At 40.1% G+C, this 16,155-nt stretch overlaps 1 protein-coding gene across 1 annotated transcript in view; it reads right to left on the bottom strand.

Moving 5' to 3' along the window:
- Positions 1–479: 479 nt before the first annotated feature.
- Positions 480–16,155, bottom strand: part of GPAM (glycerol-3-phosphate acyltransferase, mitochondrial) — a 39,075-nt gene continuing 23,399 nt past the window's right edge. The window contains exons 13-22 of the mRNA XM_060171330.1: positions 15,488–15,573; positions 14,386–14,501; positions 11,701–11,771; positions 11,042–11,306; positions 9,595–9,737; positions 8,047–8,124; positions 7,326–7,466; positions 4,809–4,998; positions 2,443–2,501; positions 480–1,715 (exon numbers count right to left, since the gene is read on the bottom strand). Of these exons, the coding sequence (XP_060027313.1) occupies positions 1,599–1,715; positions 2,443–2,501; positions 4,809–4,998; positions 7,326–7,466; positions 8,047–8,124; positions 9,595–9,737; positions 11,042–11,306; positions 11,701–11,771; positions 14,386–14,501; positions 15,488–15,573 (1,266 nt within the window). The 3' untranslated portion in view covers positions 480–1,598. The remainder of the gene's footprint in view (positions 1,716–2,442; positions 2,502–4,808; positions 4,999–7,325; positions 7,467–8,046; positions 8,125–9,594; positions 9,738–11,041; positions 11,307–11,700; positions 11,772–14,385; positions 14,502–15,487; positions 15,574–16,155) is intronic.

The raw sequence follows: 16,155 nt of genomic DNA, 5'->3' as shown, positions 1-16,155 counted from the left end.
CAGACCTTGAACAGAACAGAACGGAGGGAAATCACAATACTATCATTGTTCTGAGCTTCAAAGGAGATATTTCAGACCATGTCAAACACTAATGAGATCTTTCCTTCTCCCAAGTCACACAGATGTTCATGAATTCTTAGTAGTGTTTGAAATTCATGGTTACAAAAATACAAACATAATTTTTAGTACTTCCATACTAAATTCAAAGACTGTGCAATATTCACTAGAAAAAAAAAAAATCCCTAATTCCATAATACCATGGAAGGCAAGAATAATAAAAGTTAGAAAATGTTTAGTATCACATGATTTTTAAAAGAAACCTTCACAGTTACTATGATCAATTAACAACTCTGCTCCCCTGTTCACAGAAAGCCATCAGGAACAGACAATCTTTCATAATTAGTTACCACAGTGTGGTATCTGGATCTAAGCATAGAAAATTCATATATATATATTTTAAGAACTGTGATATTTTTCTCCCCTCAGTGTTAAAAACCTCTGTCTCCATCTATTTACCTGTCAACAGAGGTAGACACAGGCACCACACAGACTGTACACAGCACTACTTGAGCAGGTAGTAGGCACCACACGAGGTTCTGGGCACTACCTGCCTGCTCTGCCAAAAAGCTCTGACAAAGTGCCTTTCACCAGAGCTCTTTCTGCCAACAGTCTCTCAGGCCAAGCTAATCTACTCAGGATGGTTGCTACTTGCTTGGAGGATTGCTAAGGACAGCTGTACCTGTGAGAGTCAGGCACAGAAGAGACATAAAACCGGGAGCTATTCCTAAATACTTGCTGGTCATTTAAAACTCAGTGGCACTTTTTCTTTTTTTTCTTTTTATGAGTAAAGGTTTTGAAAGCCAGTTTTCTGGTGAAGCTAACCTTGAATTTTTCCAGCCAATTTTGCTGTCTGGTCACATGATCTTTCCTCCTGACCTAGACGAATATTGTGTTTTCCTGTACCTGTGAAAACACTTTCTTAATCTGACAGCCCAGGACAGTACAGTGACACTTGGGTGTGATGTACATCAGTGGAGTTGTCTGTAAAGCACTTTTGAATGAAAAGGTATTCCCATCTGAAATTTAGCTACTGTGGACAAAAATGAAACTAAACATAAATAAAAACAGTGAATGGATGACTCAGTTATTTTTTAAAGGAAGCATTGACCGTTCAGAAAATATATCAGTGAATTACCTAACAGCATTAAGTATATTATACAAGATTCAGTTCTAGAATACAACTACCGTTGTGTATCCATCATAGTAATTAGTCCTTAACAGCTGTACTTAAAATGGAAAAGCTTTAATAAACTCCAAAATATCTGTTGAGATTTCATTGTGTAATCTACTGATTATGATTGCAAATGGAGGCTGGCCAAGGAGGCCCCGAAATGTTATCTGGAGGCTACTGTGTCATCTCAGAGTTGAGGTGATCATAAATCCGTGTGGGGTGAAGGCACTTGTCTTCCAGGAAGTCACATCAGGACAAGTCAGGCCTGATCACACGATGGCACCTTCAACTCTCAAGCCAGAGGCGGCAGCCCACGAGGGACTCATCCCAGGCCCTTCACTTCTTTCTCAGAGATGCCACACATCACCTACAGCACCACAAAACTCAGAATATACTCAAGGAGTTTTTGCCGGTTACACTGAGGTAGAAAAGTGCTGCTGAGTTCTAAAACTGACACTCTCTTTTGTTTGGTCTCTTTGAAAACCTATGGAGAAAGTTTAGATTAAATTAAAGACTAGCAAACAGACAAAAAGCAATTCCTATTACTAATCCAGAGCCCACAAGGCAGGAAAGCACAAAGACTGTATCCTGGCCCTGTGGGATTGTGCAAGTATGGGGCAGGGAGATGACAGGAATAGGTATAGTGCTTCTGGACAGCTAAACCAATACATTAAAATCTGGGTTAGAATGAAGCTACAACAAGTGTCAGACAAATGCTACTGACACCTCCATGGAGTACTGATTCATCTTACATATCGTACACATGAAGGTAAAGTTTCCCAAGGATATGCCTAGCAATACCGGTTAAAAACACTGTAACTCAAAATCCTGAAGCATTAACTAATATCCCTGAACATAATGATGTATGTCACATAAAAACAGTTTGGGAATAAAAATGAAAACTAGGGAAACTCTATAGTCTTCAAAGAAATATACACTGCTAAGTCTCACCTTCAAAGAACCTCAAAAACTGTTTGGGAATAAAAATGAAAACTAGGGAAATTCTATAGTCTTCAAAGAAATATACACTGCTAAGTCTCACCTTCAAAGCACCTCACTCCTGACCCCCAGAATCACCTTCATGATTATTATCCCAACAGAAACTATTTCTCTCAGTGTCTGCCCCAACACAAAGATGGCTCAAACAGACTGCATCTAAACAGGGGTGAGTAGAAGTTAACACAAAGTTTTTATAAGTAGTGGACACTTACTCCAATATCCTTGAACATTTTCACAGCATTCTTCACAAGACAGTATGTGGCACTCTCAGCTGAAATGAAAGAATGTGATTCTGTCAAATGTTTAGTCCCAGGAAAGACCTAACACTCAGCAAAAACATATGGGAGTCTATGAAGAAGATTAAAAAGTGTCACAGGCTGGGGTCAAATTCCAGTTCTGCTGTGGTGGTCTCTGAGGTCACTAATGATCTGTGTGTGTTTCTTTGTTTTCTGTTATCACTGGAGTTTCATTGCTCCCTGCTGACTTTTTCAGATAGAGATTATACAGAGACATAGACAAACAAAGATAGCATTGGCACAGAAGCTCTCTCCAGTGTCATATAGCCAGACTAGAACCTCGGCCATGTGTACAGCAGAGGAAAGGCACTATCCAAGTGAGCCATTTTGCTCGCCCAATCTGTGTTTCTTTAAAGCTACTTTGTATCAGGGGAGGGGATAAGGAGTTCTGGTGGTGGGAACTGTGTGGAGTTCTACCCCTCTTATCCTACAGTTTTTGTCAGTGTTTCCTTTTTATAAATAAAATTAAATAAAAAAAAAAAAGCTACTGTGTCAAGTTCAAGGGGAGAAAAGAAAAGCAAGAGGAATAAGAGTGAAATAGAAAGGTAAGGAGGAAAGAGAGGGCAAAAAGGAAAAGCGGGGTAAAGTTCTAAAACATTAACCCTGGAAAGTTTTTTGTGAGAATCAAGTGAGAAGTATATAGAAATTCTTCCAGTTGCTCAGACAATCCCCTTATCAATGTATCTAGAAGGAGCACAAGTTTAGAGGATCGAAAAGATGAATTCCAGATCTAGGTTTGACCATTAACTATGTCTCTTGGGATAGCTTCCCTGTTTATAAAGGCGAATCCATCTCTAGATGTACATGTAGACATCTGATCATATGGGTAGGCAGACAGGTAGAAGACATGTAGATATCTCAAGAGATCTCTCCAGAAATAGATTACCTCTAGATCCTATCTTGTTCTAAAAGCTATTGATTCAAAGAAGTTTCAATTCCAAAGGGTGTGTGGCTATACTAGTCTTTTTGTCTGTTTTCTCCCCCGGAGCCTGAAATCTGATATGCAGGTGAATCCAAGTTATTATCTGAGGAGATGATGTCATGGCTGGAAAAAGGACCAGAAAGCTGGATCAGGGAAAAGAGTAGCTCCTAAGTATGGAAAAGGTGTATAAACATTGTTGACTGTAAACCCCATCGATTTGATGTGATCTGGTCCTTTGAAATACAACTAAAATATGCCTACTAGCTGTCTACAAAATGGAGACACCCCCCCCCCCAACTGTTCATCTGCACTACTCCAGCCTTTAGGTCCATGATTGGTCAACAAGTTGTTTGGCTTTGTATGTCAACTCTCTTATTAGCCACCAGGTTCCAGATGCTAGCATGATGCCAACCAAATTTCCCTGGACAGATAACCCCACCAATGCGTCCTGGAGCTCCGGTTCCCCAGATCTCTGCCCCACCAGGGAAAGAGAGAGACAGGCTGGGAGTATGGATCGACCTGTCAATGCCCATGTTCAGCCGGGAAGCAATTACAGAAACCAGACCTTCCACCTTCTGCATCCCACAATGACCTTGGGTCCATACTCCCAAAGGGTTAAAGAATAGGAAAGCTATCAGGGGAGGGGATGAGATACAGAGTTCTGGTGGTGGGAACTGTGTGGAGTTGTACCCCTTTTATCCTATGGTTTTGTCAGTGTTTCCTTTTTATAAATAAAATAAAATAAAAATAAAAAAGAAGTTTCAGTTCAAAACCCTAACTGTGTAAAATGTTCCTCATACCCCAGTCACCCTCAGTTGGTAATGCCAGCATGTGAACAACTGAATCATACCCTGCTATTGGCACACTGGTTTGAAACCATTTGACAGCACCTACTGCAGCTAAACATAACCATCCCCTGGCCAGCTCTGTTCCTAGCTACACCCCAACATAAACGAAGTACATAGAGTTACACAAAGACATAGCCAAGGAAATTTACAGTAGCACCATTAACAGTAGCTCTAGACTGCAAACAACTCAAATACCAATCAACAAAATGAAGAAACAAAATGCTACAAGTGATTATACTATGGGATGTTAGCACGCAGCTGTCATAAACAAACAACTATATGCAACAACATGTTAATAGCCCATGGGTGATGTTAAGTGAAAAAAAAATAATAATAATAAGACATAAGAGTATATAATTGTATCATGTGGTTTACATAACTTACAGAGAACAACAGTCATCTAAAGAATTAGAGATCAATATGGTTTTGCACAATTTTCCCAGTTGTCTGCAACTGGAAGATTCTGTTAATCACAAATGGCGCTGTTTTTAAAGGAAGCCAAGACAACATACCATACACTGCAACGCTTCTTTCAGTTCTGGTTAGCAGGTATCTGTGCAGCTTCTGCAGATATTCGGGCTCTGCAACTGGCCCACTGAAGTTGTGAATGAAGATGGCGGCAGAGCTATAAGCCTCCAGCAAAGGCCCAAGGAGTCTCTGTAAGAAGGTGATGAACTGCTGGTGTTCCTTGGACTGGCTGACCTGGAAGGGCAGCAGCAGGAGATAAAGTTGCGTGCAAGGGACAGAAGCACCGAAGCACACTATTCTCGAGCCTTCCTAAAGAGAACCAGTAACTTGAGACGGCGGCCACTCACACCGTCACTACACAGCAGTAGCCCTGCCCTGTGTGTGTGGCGTCTTTACAAATTGCTGTTGATTCTGAAATGTGTGTCATCACTGTGATCATTTTACAGTATTTGCAGCTTACAGACAACAAACAGCTTCCCAGAAGAGACGGTCGTACATGAATGGCATGACTTTGGCATAATGCCATTTCTGAAAACAGCTGGTCACATACTCACAAGTTTCAACTCAGCTTTACTCCTTGCAGTCTGCAGCTATATTATTTTCTTTGTATTTGTACTTGTGGTTTTTTTGTTTGTTTGTTTGTTTTTACTGCTTTACTGGAGAAGTATTGTGGTAGATATGGCTGCTGGGGTCCAGGGTCCTGACGTGACCCAGTATTGAAGAGATTAACTCAAACAACCATCAGCAAGTATAAGAGTTGTCTGAGTGGACACATCCCATGATGGGACTTTGCTGAGTGTGAGCCTGAATAGACTCCTCTCCTGGTATTTACTAACCAAAGTTTATACTGTATCAGAGCATGGAACAAGGGACATCAGAAGCATATCTGCAGAGGCACACAAATTGACAGTTAATGCTGGACCACGGGAGCATGGTCATGTGGTCCTCTGGCTATGCAGTAGGCATGCATTATGTCCATATTACAAATTTCATAGTCTGGGAAGGGCAGCCCAGACTGCCATAATATGCAGCTTAGGCCTTTTTGCCTTTGGGGGCTGACTGACTCAACTGCTCCTGAACTTGTGTCATCCACCAGATGCTACCAGTAAGAGAATAGGAACCGTAGCAGGGTGGGGGTGGGGGGGTGGGGGGGTGGGGGGGTGGTGGGGGAGAGCATGAATGACTGCAGGTGGTCAAGTATTCTTTTGTTCCATGCATAGTTCTTAGTAACTGAGGAAATGGAACAGCAGAAAATCAACAATGAAAGATAGTACCAATAAGAAATGGAGGAGAGGGGACCGGCGATGGCATATCTGATTAAGCACACATATTACAATGTATACGAACCTAGGTATGAGCCTCTGGCCCCCACCAGCAGGGGGGATGCTATACACTCAAGTAGTGAAGTGGGTCTGCAGGTGTCTCTCTGTCTCTCTCCCTCTCTGTTTCCCCCTCCCCTCTTAATTTCTCTCTGTCCTATCCAGTTAAAAAAATAGAGTAAAAAATATATTTTTTAAAAAGTAATGAGCATTATAATTCAAGAGTCTCCAACATCAAGCAGTAGACAACAAGAAATTTGGGAATCTCCAACATTAATGATTTAGATATGGGTGTGTGTGTGTTTAATTAGTAGTGGTTTACATAACTGTGAGATTACCACCAAAGTTTTCTGCTGCTATCTCACAAAGACTTCACTTCTATTGTTTATTTTTCAGATGCTGTTATTGTTGCAATTCCATGTGTTTCAGTTCTCTAGATTCCACATATGAGTGAAACCATCTGGTAGTTATCTTTCATCTTTTTTACTTATTTCACTATGCACAACCTGCTTCCATTCCATCCATTTTGTCCCAAAGGATGCATCACCCCAAATCCCCAGAGGATTTGTTTTAATTAAAGGATAACAGGCTTTAACATAGGACATTTTGTGAGGGCTGGCAAGATTGAAAAGTAGCTCAAAAGAAGCAAGCAGGTCAGAGACAATTGAAATTCACTTCTCTCATGCCAGACCTGGCAAAGTACTTCCTTGTTTTGGTGAAGACCAAGGTGGAAAAATAGTATCTCTTGGGTAATGAATGGGGGTATGGGTAGACCTATGTGCCTATGCATTCTGGTGAGAGTCATGAAAAGTGATTTATACCATTTAGCTCATGGAATTGTCAGGCTCCTATTTCCATTTACCCATACCCAAACTGAGCAATGTCAAACATTAATTCATTTATCTCCACTACATAGAAAGGACCATGGGTATCATTAGTTAATGGGTGCTTTTTATATGACTAAGAAAACAGAATTTCAGTTTACAAGAAGCACAGTAACCAGTGGCAACATAGAAGGACATAGGCTTAAGCTCCCGGTCCCCACCCGCGGGGGGGTGGGGGGGGTAGAGAAAGCTTCATGAGCAGTGAAGCAGTGCTGCTGGTGTCTCTCCTTCTCTCACTACTTCTCTATCCCCTCCTTCCCACTCAATATCTGTCCCTATCCAATAAATAATAAAATAAATTTAAGAAACAAACTTAACCCATCACTGTAATATCTACCAGAATTCATCACCAAAGTACCTTAAGATAGCAATCTCTCTGCTCCTCACCAAAATCACTATCTTCATCTTCTTCATCGCTTCTCCAAGACAAAGGTTCAGGGAGCTTCTTGCCCCAGTTCTGCTCAGCAAGACCAGGACTATTATCTTCTTGATCATCTTGCTATGCCAAGGAGATGATCAACAGTAAATACACATGCATGGTCACACAAACATCTTGACCTCAGACAAAGCATCCCTCACTCACTCTTTCCCCTCCTCTTCTCTGCTTCTATTACAGAACCAATCCACTTCCCTTTCCAAACTCAAGATCACCAAGGAAAGAAGAAAAAAAAAATCTAATTAAAATGCCCTCGTCACCTTTTCTAAAGTGAGATCTGCTTTTTTAAACTAGGATTTTTGCATTAGATACACCAAAATTAAAACAAAACCTTAAGCGAGAAAAGTGCTTATGTGTAAATCAAAACACACTAGTAAGAAATCACTTTATTTTAGAAGGCAAAACTTCCAGATGTCACAGCATAAGAGAAATATTATAGGCAATACTAGACATCAAAGAAATCAAAACATTAAAGGATCTCAAGATAAATTGAATCTCCCCATTCTTTTTTTTTTTCCTTCATCAGGATTTTATCACATATCATCACTGGATAAAATAGTCATAATATTGCTTGAAAATATGGGTAGAAAAGGTAAGAAAATAAAGAGCAAGGAATTAAATAAAGGAAAGGTATTCCTCTTACCTCAGCCACTGTGAGAATGCCATACTGGATAAATCTTCCTACCGTTTCATGGCAAACTTGGTAAAATGTCTGGCAGGGCTAAAAATAAAAGGAGGTGGGGGAGGAGGGGGAGGACAGAATGTGGCTGTCAAATACATCCATGACGTTATGATTATCAGCTGCCTCACTTCACTGAGCAAGTCCTAAGATTTCTGATGTCAACCCTTGAGGAGAGTGGCAAAACCTGAGAGGAAACTTCACTCAACGTAGAATGCTTCTGAGCTCAATTTTCTCCCCACTGGGGAGCAAGCTCTTAAGAAGAATTGCTTGCCCCTACCCCCCGCAACACCACCACCACAACCACCAACTGTTCCTTTTCTTTAAAATTTCTGTGCTAAAATCTATCATACATATTGCATGAAAAGACTGTAGAAAGATGATATTCAAATAACTCACAAGAGATGCCAGTAGACAAGATCAAACTTGGGAGCTTTGCCTACCCAAACCTGCCCAACTTTCTCCAGTCTATCCTGTCACCCCAGGTTCATACAAAACAGAATCTAGGGTCAACACCACACCATAAACAAAAAACTCTGTGGAGGAGGGGTGTTTGTTTGTTTTTTTTTTTTTTTTTTTTTGCCTCCAGGGTTATTGCTGGGGCTCAGTGCCTGCACCATGAATCCACTGCTCCTGGAGGCCATTGCCCCCCGCCTTTTGTTGCCCTTGTTGTTGTAGCCTTGTTGTGGTTATTATTGTTCCTGTCACTCGTTGCTGGATAGGACAAAGAGAAATGGAGAGAGGAGGGTAAGACAGAGAGGGGGAGAGAAAGACAGACCTGCTCCACCGCCCATGAAGAGACCCCCCTGCAGGTGGGGAGCCGGGGGCTCAAACCGGGATCCTTACGCTGGGTAACCCGCTGTGCTACCCTCCAACCCCCTGGAGGGGTGTATTCTTGACAATATGTACTCATAAGTGACTCAGAATGCATGCATATATGCAAAAATATAGCAAATTTTAAATAAAACATGAATTTTATGTGTTAATGATTTTGAGGAAAATATCCATCTTCTGTTTAATATTACCTCATTACATGTGTCCAAAACTTTCTGTGATATAACACAAATACTCATTAGCACAAGGCCCTGATTCCCCCATTTGAAAAGACAGAAGGGACTGAGTATATGATTTTAAGTTTCCTTCTGACTCCTATCTTCTTGGTTCTATCATTCAGGAGTGAGTCATGCTAGCCACTTAGAAACCTCTGACCCAGTGCTCTATACACAGTGAGAGCTCAGTAACTTTGATTCTGTTTGAGGAGAGCACTGACTAATCCGCCCTATCATGCAGCTGCATGAAGGGTTCACTGGGGCAGTGACCCTGGCAGCAAACCAAGAATAGTAAAGGACATTGTTTTTATTTGCCACTGGGACTTGACAATGTAAACTTCAAGAGTGGATCAAATATATCAAATACTTGAGGGGGAGGGGGGGAAGGGTGGTTTATGCTTTAAAAACAAACAAATAAAAAAATGTTCAAGGAAAAGAAGACAACAGTAAAGAGTTCACTTACGAGAGATATGGTGCCTTCGTTGGAGAGAAGGTAGCATAGGCTGGCCGCTTTCTGCACCAGCTGCTCCTGGCTGACCAAGCTAGGGGACATACCAGAGGGCCCCCCAGAGCCCCTCTTGTTCAGAACTGCATAGAGGCTGCAGGCTAAGAGAAAAAGAAGAAAAAGGCATTATTGAAGTGGTAAGTTCAGATCTCCAGAAAAAAAGAAAAAAAAAACCTTTAGCTAGTCAAGAAAATCAGATTAGCTTAAATATATTGCTAATATGTCTTAACTAATGACCTACATTTAAAGGATAAATTTAAGTAAAACAGTTCAGGATTCAGGATTCACTTCTTATGATACCATGTGATCCTGACTCCATCAAAACCCTCCCTGAGGTTCTAAGAACTTGCAAAACAAAACAAAACAAACAAACAAACAAAAAAGGAAAGAGCTGAAATGTCTCTAAAATGAGAACTCTGAAAGTTATCTGTAAAAATAGGAGAGGCTGTCTTTGGGACAGACTGTTTTAATGTGGTATGGAATTCTTTTTTTTTTTAAATATTTATTGTATTTATTTATTCCCTTTTGTTGCCCTTGTTGTTTTATTGTTGTAGTTATTATTGTTGTTGTCGTTGTTGGATAGGACAGAGAGAAATGGAGAGAGGAAGGGAAGACAGAGAGGAGGAGAGAAAGACAGACACCTGCAGACCTGCTTCACCGCCTGTGAAGCGACTCCCCTGCAGGTGGGGAGCCAGGGTTTGAACCGGGATCCTTATGCCGGTCCTTGTGCTTTGCGCCACCTGCGCTTAACCCACTGCGCTACAGCCCGACTCCCTGTGGTATGGAATTCTACCCCTGTAATCTTGTTATCTTGTAGACCTCTATTTAATTTAAGCAAACAAACAAAACTCTTCTCAAACGCCATAGTCCCCTTTCTCCTCTTCTGTTCCCTCTTCATAATATGTGAGTCCCTTCCACTCACCTCACTGCCATGTATATGTCTGGTCTTACTCTAGATTTTCAACTCTGAATAGCAAGATACCCTACCTCTTCTCCTTGACAGCGTTATTATGCATGTAGAAATCTTAGAACTACTAGTAGTAGTTCAAGATAAATCAGCAATTTAGGAGCAAACTGCATTTTCATTGAAAACATATCAGTAGATTGGATCGACCTTCTCGTGGTGCATCCCATGAGTACCCATTCATTGGGGAAACTGACGATTCTTCCTAGCCAACTGAATCCACATGGATCCCAGTCACTTTCAAAGCCAGCAACAAGCAGCTCCTGACAGCTTTCAACCTGACCTGTTGACTGGCTACGGAAGAAGGGCAAACGCTAGAAGAAGAAGAAGTAGAGCAACACACACCCTCGGAATAGAGGCTATCATCTTTACTGAAGCGGGCGTCACTTTTTGTCTTAGGCCCTTTTACTTTCCATGAAAACAATGCAATGTTCAACATACCTATGATGGCCTCCATGATGAAGACATGGAGCACACCATTGCTATAGAAGTTGAGTTCAAAAACTGATGGGACAGTTGTGCTGGGAGTGATAAAAAACTCATCATTCCTGCTGGTGTGGGTGATAATGACACAATTGCCCAGCAGCTGTATGGCATGCATGACTACATCTTCTGAATTTCCTGAAAACCCCAGGTCAAAATCACGAGCCAGGACTTCTTCCTTCATCACAAAGAAATCCTCTACCAATGTGGAGAGATCAATTCCCTAGAGAAACAGACAGAAATGGCTTCATATAGATGAAAAGTTGAGACATGGTTCAAGAGATAGTTTTTGCCTTGACTACTTGGCAGCCTACTGTTAGCACATACAGAGACGAGTGCAGTGTAACTCAGGAAAGTGGTTAAGAAATTGGGCCCTCAGGAAGATGGAGATACTTCACATGTCAGAAAACACACACACACACACACACACACACACACACACACACACCCCTCATAAATGGAAACAACACAATAAAAACTGGTGGAAAAAAATAATATAAAGCAACACCCTTGATTACAACTGAGTATGTAAGACCACAAAGGGAGTGCTTTTGTTTTCTTTTAGAAAGAATTCCCCTTGCTACTCTATTAAACTCCAGAAAACATAGCAGACCTACCTGCCTGTGTCTGTAGAGGAGCAAGCAGGCCACAATGTGTGTTGACATAATGGCACAAGATTTGCTAGCAGCTGGAAGACAAACATAAATTTTTGGTTGTACAGATTTTAATATAGTTGAAACCTTTTTCTTTTTTTTCTTTTTTTTTTTAACAAGAGCACTGCTCAGCTCTGGCTTATGGTGGTACAGGGGATTGAACCTGGGACTTTGTAGCATCAGGCATGAGAGTCTCTTTGCATAACCATTATGATATCTACCCATGTCCTACTGATTGAAACTTTTATTTAAAAGAGCGTGTTACGGGAGTCAGGCGGTGGTGCAGCGGGTTAAGTGCACGTGGTGCAAAGTGCAAGGACCGACATAAAGATCCCGGTTCCAGCCCCCCGCTCCCCACTTGCAGGGGAGTCGCTTCACAGGCGGTGAAGCAGGTCTGCACGTGTCTATCTTTCTCTCCCACTCTCTGCCTTCCCTTCCTCTCTCCATTTCTCTCTGTCCTATCCAACAACGACATCAATAACCACAACAATGTTAAACAACAAGGGCAACAAAAGGGAAAATAAATAAATATTTAAAAAAAAGAAAAAAATTTATTAAAAAAAAAAAAGATCGTGTTACTTGGAAGCATTCGAAAACTGTTAAGAGTGCTCTACTAGGATGTACCAAAGAAAAGCTCTAACATTACATCAATCCTGTTCCAGGTCAATGGGACTCACTAGAGATCATTATTCATCAATTTCAATATCGAGAATTCAGTCAAAGAGAGGCTCACCTCAATTCAAACCAGTAGGATTTAGTTACTGAAGAACTAATGAAACCTTTGTGGAAATACTAAGACTTCAAACAAGGAGCCTTTCTAGAAATTCTATAGGACGTCGGATATTAATGGGTTTTCACTATAACTGACTTTAATCTATAACTGAGAATCAACTTCACTCTTCATACGGGTGTTCACCATTGCATTAAAGCAAAGATTATGTGAATTAGAAGCCAGAAAACCTGGGTTCAAAACCCAGCTTCTACACGTGACTAATTTCAGTATGTTATTTAATTTCCCAAGCTTCAAATTCCTCTCTAGAAAAGTGAGAATGTGGGAGCCGGGCGGTAGCACAGCGGGTTAAGCGCAGGTGGCGCTAAGCGCAAGGACCGGCATGAGGATCCTGGTTCGAGGCCCCGGCTCCCCACCTGCAGGGGAGTCGCTTCACAGGCGGTGAAGCGGATCTGCAGGTGTCTGTCTTTCTCTCCTCCCCTCTGTCTTCCCCTCCTCTCTCCATTTCTCTCTGTCCTATCCAACAACGACAACATCAACTACAACAACAATAAAAAGACAACAAGGGCAACAAAAGGGAAGATAAATAAATAAAATTACAAAAAAAAAAAAAAGAAAAGTGAGAATGTTATCTAAGAGTTTGTTAGGTTGCATAACATGAGAATGATTTTCAACCTAGCTCAGAAGTAGAGAAAAGGGGTAAAAATACCTCTGCGAATGACTATAGTTCATAACTCAGCACTTAAAGGTTTACATAAATTTATGACTAGGAAAATCAGAAAATAATCTAAACTGAAGGCACCATTTATGAGTTAAGATAACTATAAATTCATGAATATTTCACTCATACTTAAGTTTGTCTACAGCATTTAATAAGACAACAACAACAAAAAACTTAAAACCATCATTATAGCCATCAATGAGAGTATTTATAGTAATAAATGTTTTTATTCATGTCTTATAATGAGTGGAAACAACACAATAAAAACTGGTGGGAAAAATACTAAGCAACACCCCTGATTACCTGGGTAGTGGAATTTTAAATTTATATCTCAACACTAAAGATGTTATTATTTCATTATTATTATTTTAATAATATGTTAATTATTTATTATTATTTATGGTTATTGTTATTATTTCTAGCATCTAGCTCTTGATCAGGGTAAAGAGACACAATCAGGTGTGCTTAAAAAAGAATACTCTGGCTCAGCATAAGGCAGGGATGGGAGCAGCTGGGACAGAAGGAATGAAATGAAATGAGGAAGTTTCTCAGCAGTAAGTGCTGAGATCCTGGCAAGGATGAGGCTCAGAGACCAATGAGGAGATCCCACTGGGGCCACAGTTCTATGTTCATACTACTGCCCTTATGAGGATTCAATGCAGTCTCTGCAACATTACCTAATGCTGCAACTTGGAGCTTAAAGCAGGCTAATTCTGTACTCAATAAGCACTCTGCCCTGCGCCCCTTCCACTTGAATTAGTTGAGTCCAACTAGCCCACTGAGAAAAGTAGAAGCTATCTGAGTGCAGAACCATTACTTACTTAATTTGCACTCCAAACGAAAGCAAATCTTTAGACATAACAAGACACTCAAGATGGCAGAAATGATCACAGGGTCAGAGGAGAAACATTCACAAGTTAGCTAACAAAACTAACAATGGAATGGGAAAATTAAAAAAAAAGTATTTTCATGAGCAAATAAAGCAACAGATCATCTTGACAAAAACAATTTTTTTCTAAAATATAGGGACCACCACATAAACACCTACTGGTTATCAGGCACTGTGTGAAAATGTTTACCCAATAACACTCTCCACAGCACCACTTTCTCTCTACAGATCCCCAGATCTGTATGATTTGCACTGTTCTGTATACATCATGGAATTAATTCATACCAATTAAACTGGTATTCTACTTACTGAAAAGAATGTGCTCGGCAAGATTCGCAATCAGTCGTCTTCGGAAAGATTCGTCTGTTTCATTTCTGGACTCATTAATGGATGTTTCTCCCTCTTCATCAGCAGCATCATTGGGTCTGGAAAGTGTTTGTTGATTTGTTTATTGGTTTTTAACTAGCCAGTCTTTTACAGAGCAAACTATAAGACACCGGGGGTATGAATTAAATTATTACCTGTCCTAAATTTAAAAACAAGTAGGTTATTCCTGTGGCTGTTTTCCTCTTAATATACTTCATTATGTTTAATATAGCTTCTGGCCAAGCAAACCATTTAACTATGACTAAACAATATACTGGTGCATCATTTTCAAAATTCACTGAGAGAATGAATGCATAAAGAAAACATCTCCTGGGAGTCAGGTGGTAGTGCAGAGGGTTAAGCGCACATGGCGCAAAGCGCAAGGACCAGCATAAGGATCCCAGTTCAAGCCCCCGGCTCCCCACCTGCAGGGGAGTTGCTTCACAGATGGTGAAGCAGGTCTGCAGGTGTCTCTCTTTCTCTCCTGCTCTGTCTTCCCCTCCTCTCTCCATTTCTCTCTGTCCTATCCAACAACAACATCAATAACAACAGCAATAATAACTACAACAACAATAAAAAAAAAAATAAGGGCAACAAAATGGAAAATAAATAAATATAAAAAATTTAAAAAATATTTTTAAAAAAACAGAAAGAAAACATCTCCTAAGCCATTTCTGAAAAATCAACACTTAAACTAAAGGAGGGTCATGACAATTCATTTTTATAATGAATAAATAAAATTTTAAACATTCAATTTGAATTCTGGAAGATTCTTTTATATGTCACACTTATGTACAATATGCATAGCCTAACCTACTACCAAAAAGGACTCACTCAAACATTCAGAAGCTTAAGTCAAAGATCTCCCACATTATTCATAAAATTATAAGTATAATGCAAAATAAGTTAAAAAGTTGTCCACACTAATATTAAAAGCCTATCATTTTAAACTCATTCTTTGGACCATAAGAAAAGCTACTCAAGTAAGGGAGTTAACCCACTTTCTCTAAGCAATGTGAGATACAATAGCGAATGCAAATCTTACTTAGAAGGAAGTATAGCTGGTAATAATGCTTGTTCTAGAGATGCTGGAACAGACACAGGTTTCTGACTTTGGCTTTCTAAGTATTCCTGGGGGGGGGGAGGAGAAACACAACACAGTCACTTTCTCTCAATGTCTTCCCTTACATAAATGCATAAAATCGAATCTGACCTTCCAAATGGGACTTGTTTATAAAAACAGAATCTACTATAATGGATGAGACATACTGCCCACATCCTAAACTATATTTAGAAGCCCATAACAACTCAGAATATCATCAAACATGAAAACTGAAGAGTCAAAATTTAAAGAGCAGGATGATGGCACTTAAACAAAAAATCATTTAAAAATTAAGAGGGGAAAATTATGAAAAATCATGATGCATTTTTGTATAGGGAAACAGAAAAATATGTCATGCCTTTTCTGATAACCCAGTAACTTTGCTCACATCTTCATGAAATTATTTGATACTCCTAATATTCTTAAAAGTGTCAATCAATACATCTGTACTTTTTAAAGGAAATTTTACAACCTAAGGGTCACAAAATATTCAGAGGAAACTTACTTCAAAAACATATCACAAGGTAGAGGCCAGAAAGCATCTAGCATAACACTTAGAATCTTTTCAAGTAAAACAAAGAAGTACGACAGAAGGAGAAGCAGATCTCTGC

Source organism: Erinaceus europaeus, chromosome 14, assembly GCF_950295315.1.
Source record: "Erinaceus europaeus chromosome 14, mEriEur2.1, whole genome shotgun sequence".
NCBI lineage: Eukaryota > Metazoa > Chordata > Mammalia > Eulipotyphla > Erinaceidae > Erinaceus > Erinaceus europaeus.
Note: the sequence above shows the minus strand (reverse complement) of the source record. Positions and strands in the feature narration are given on the sequence as shown.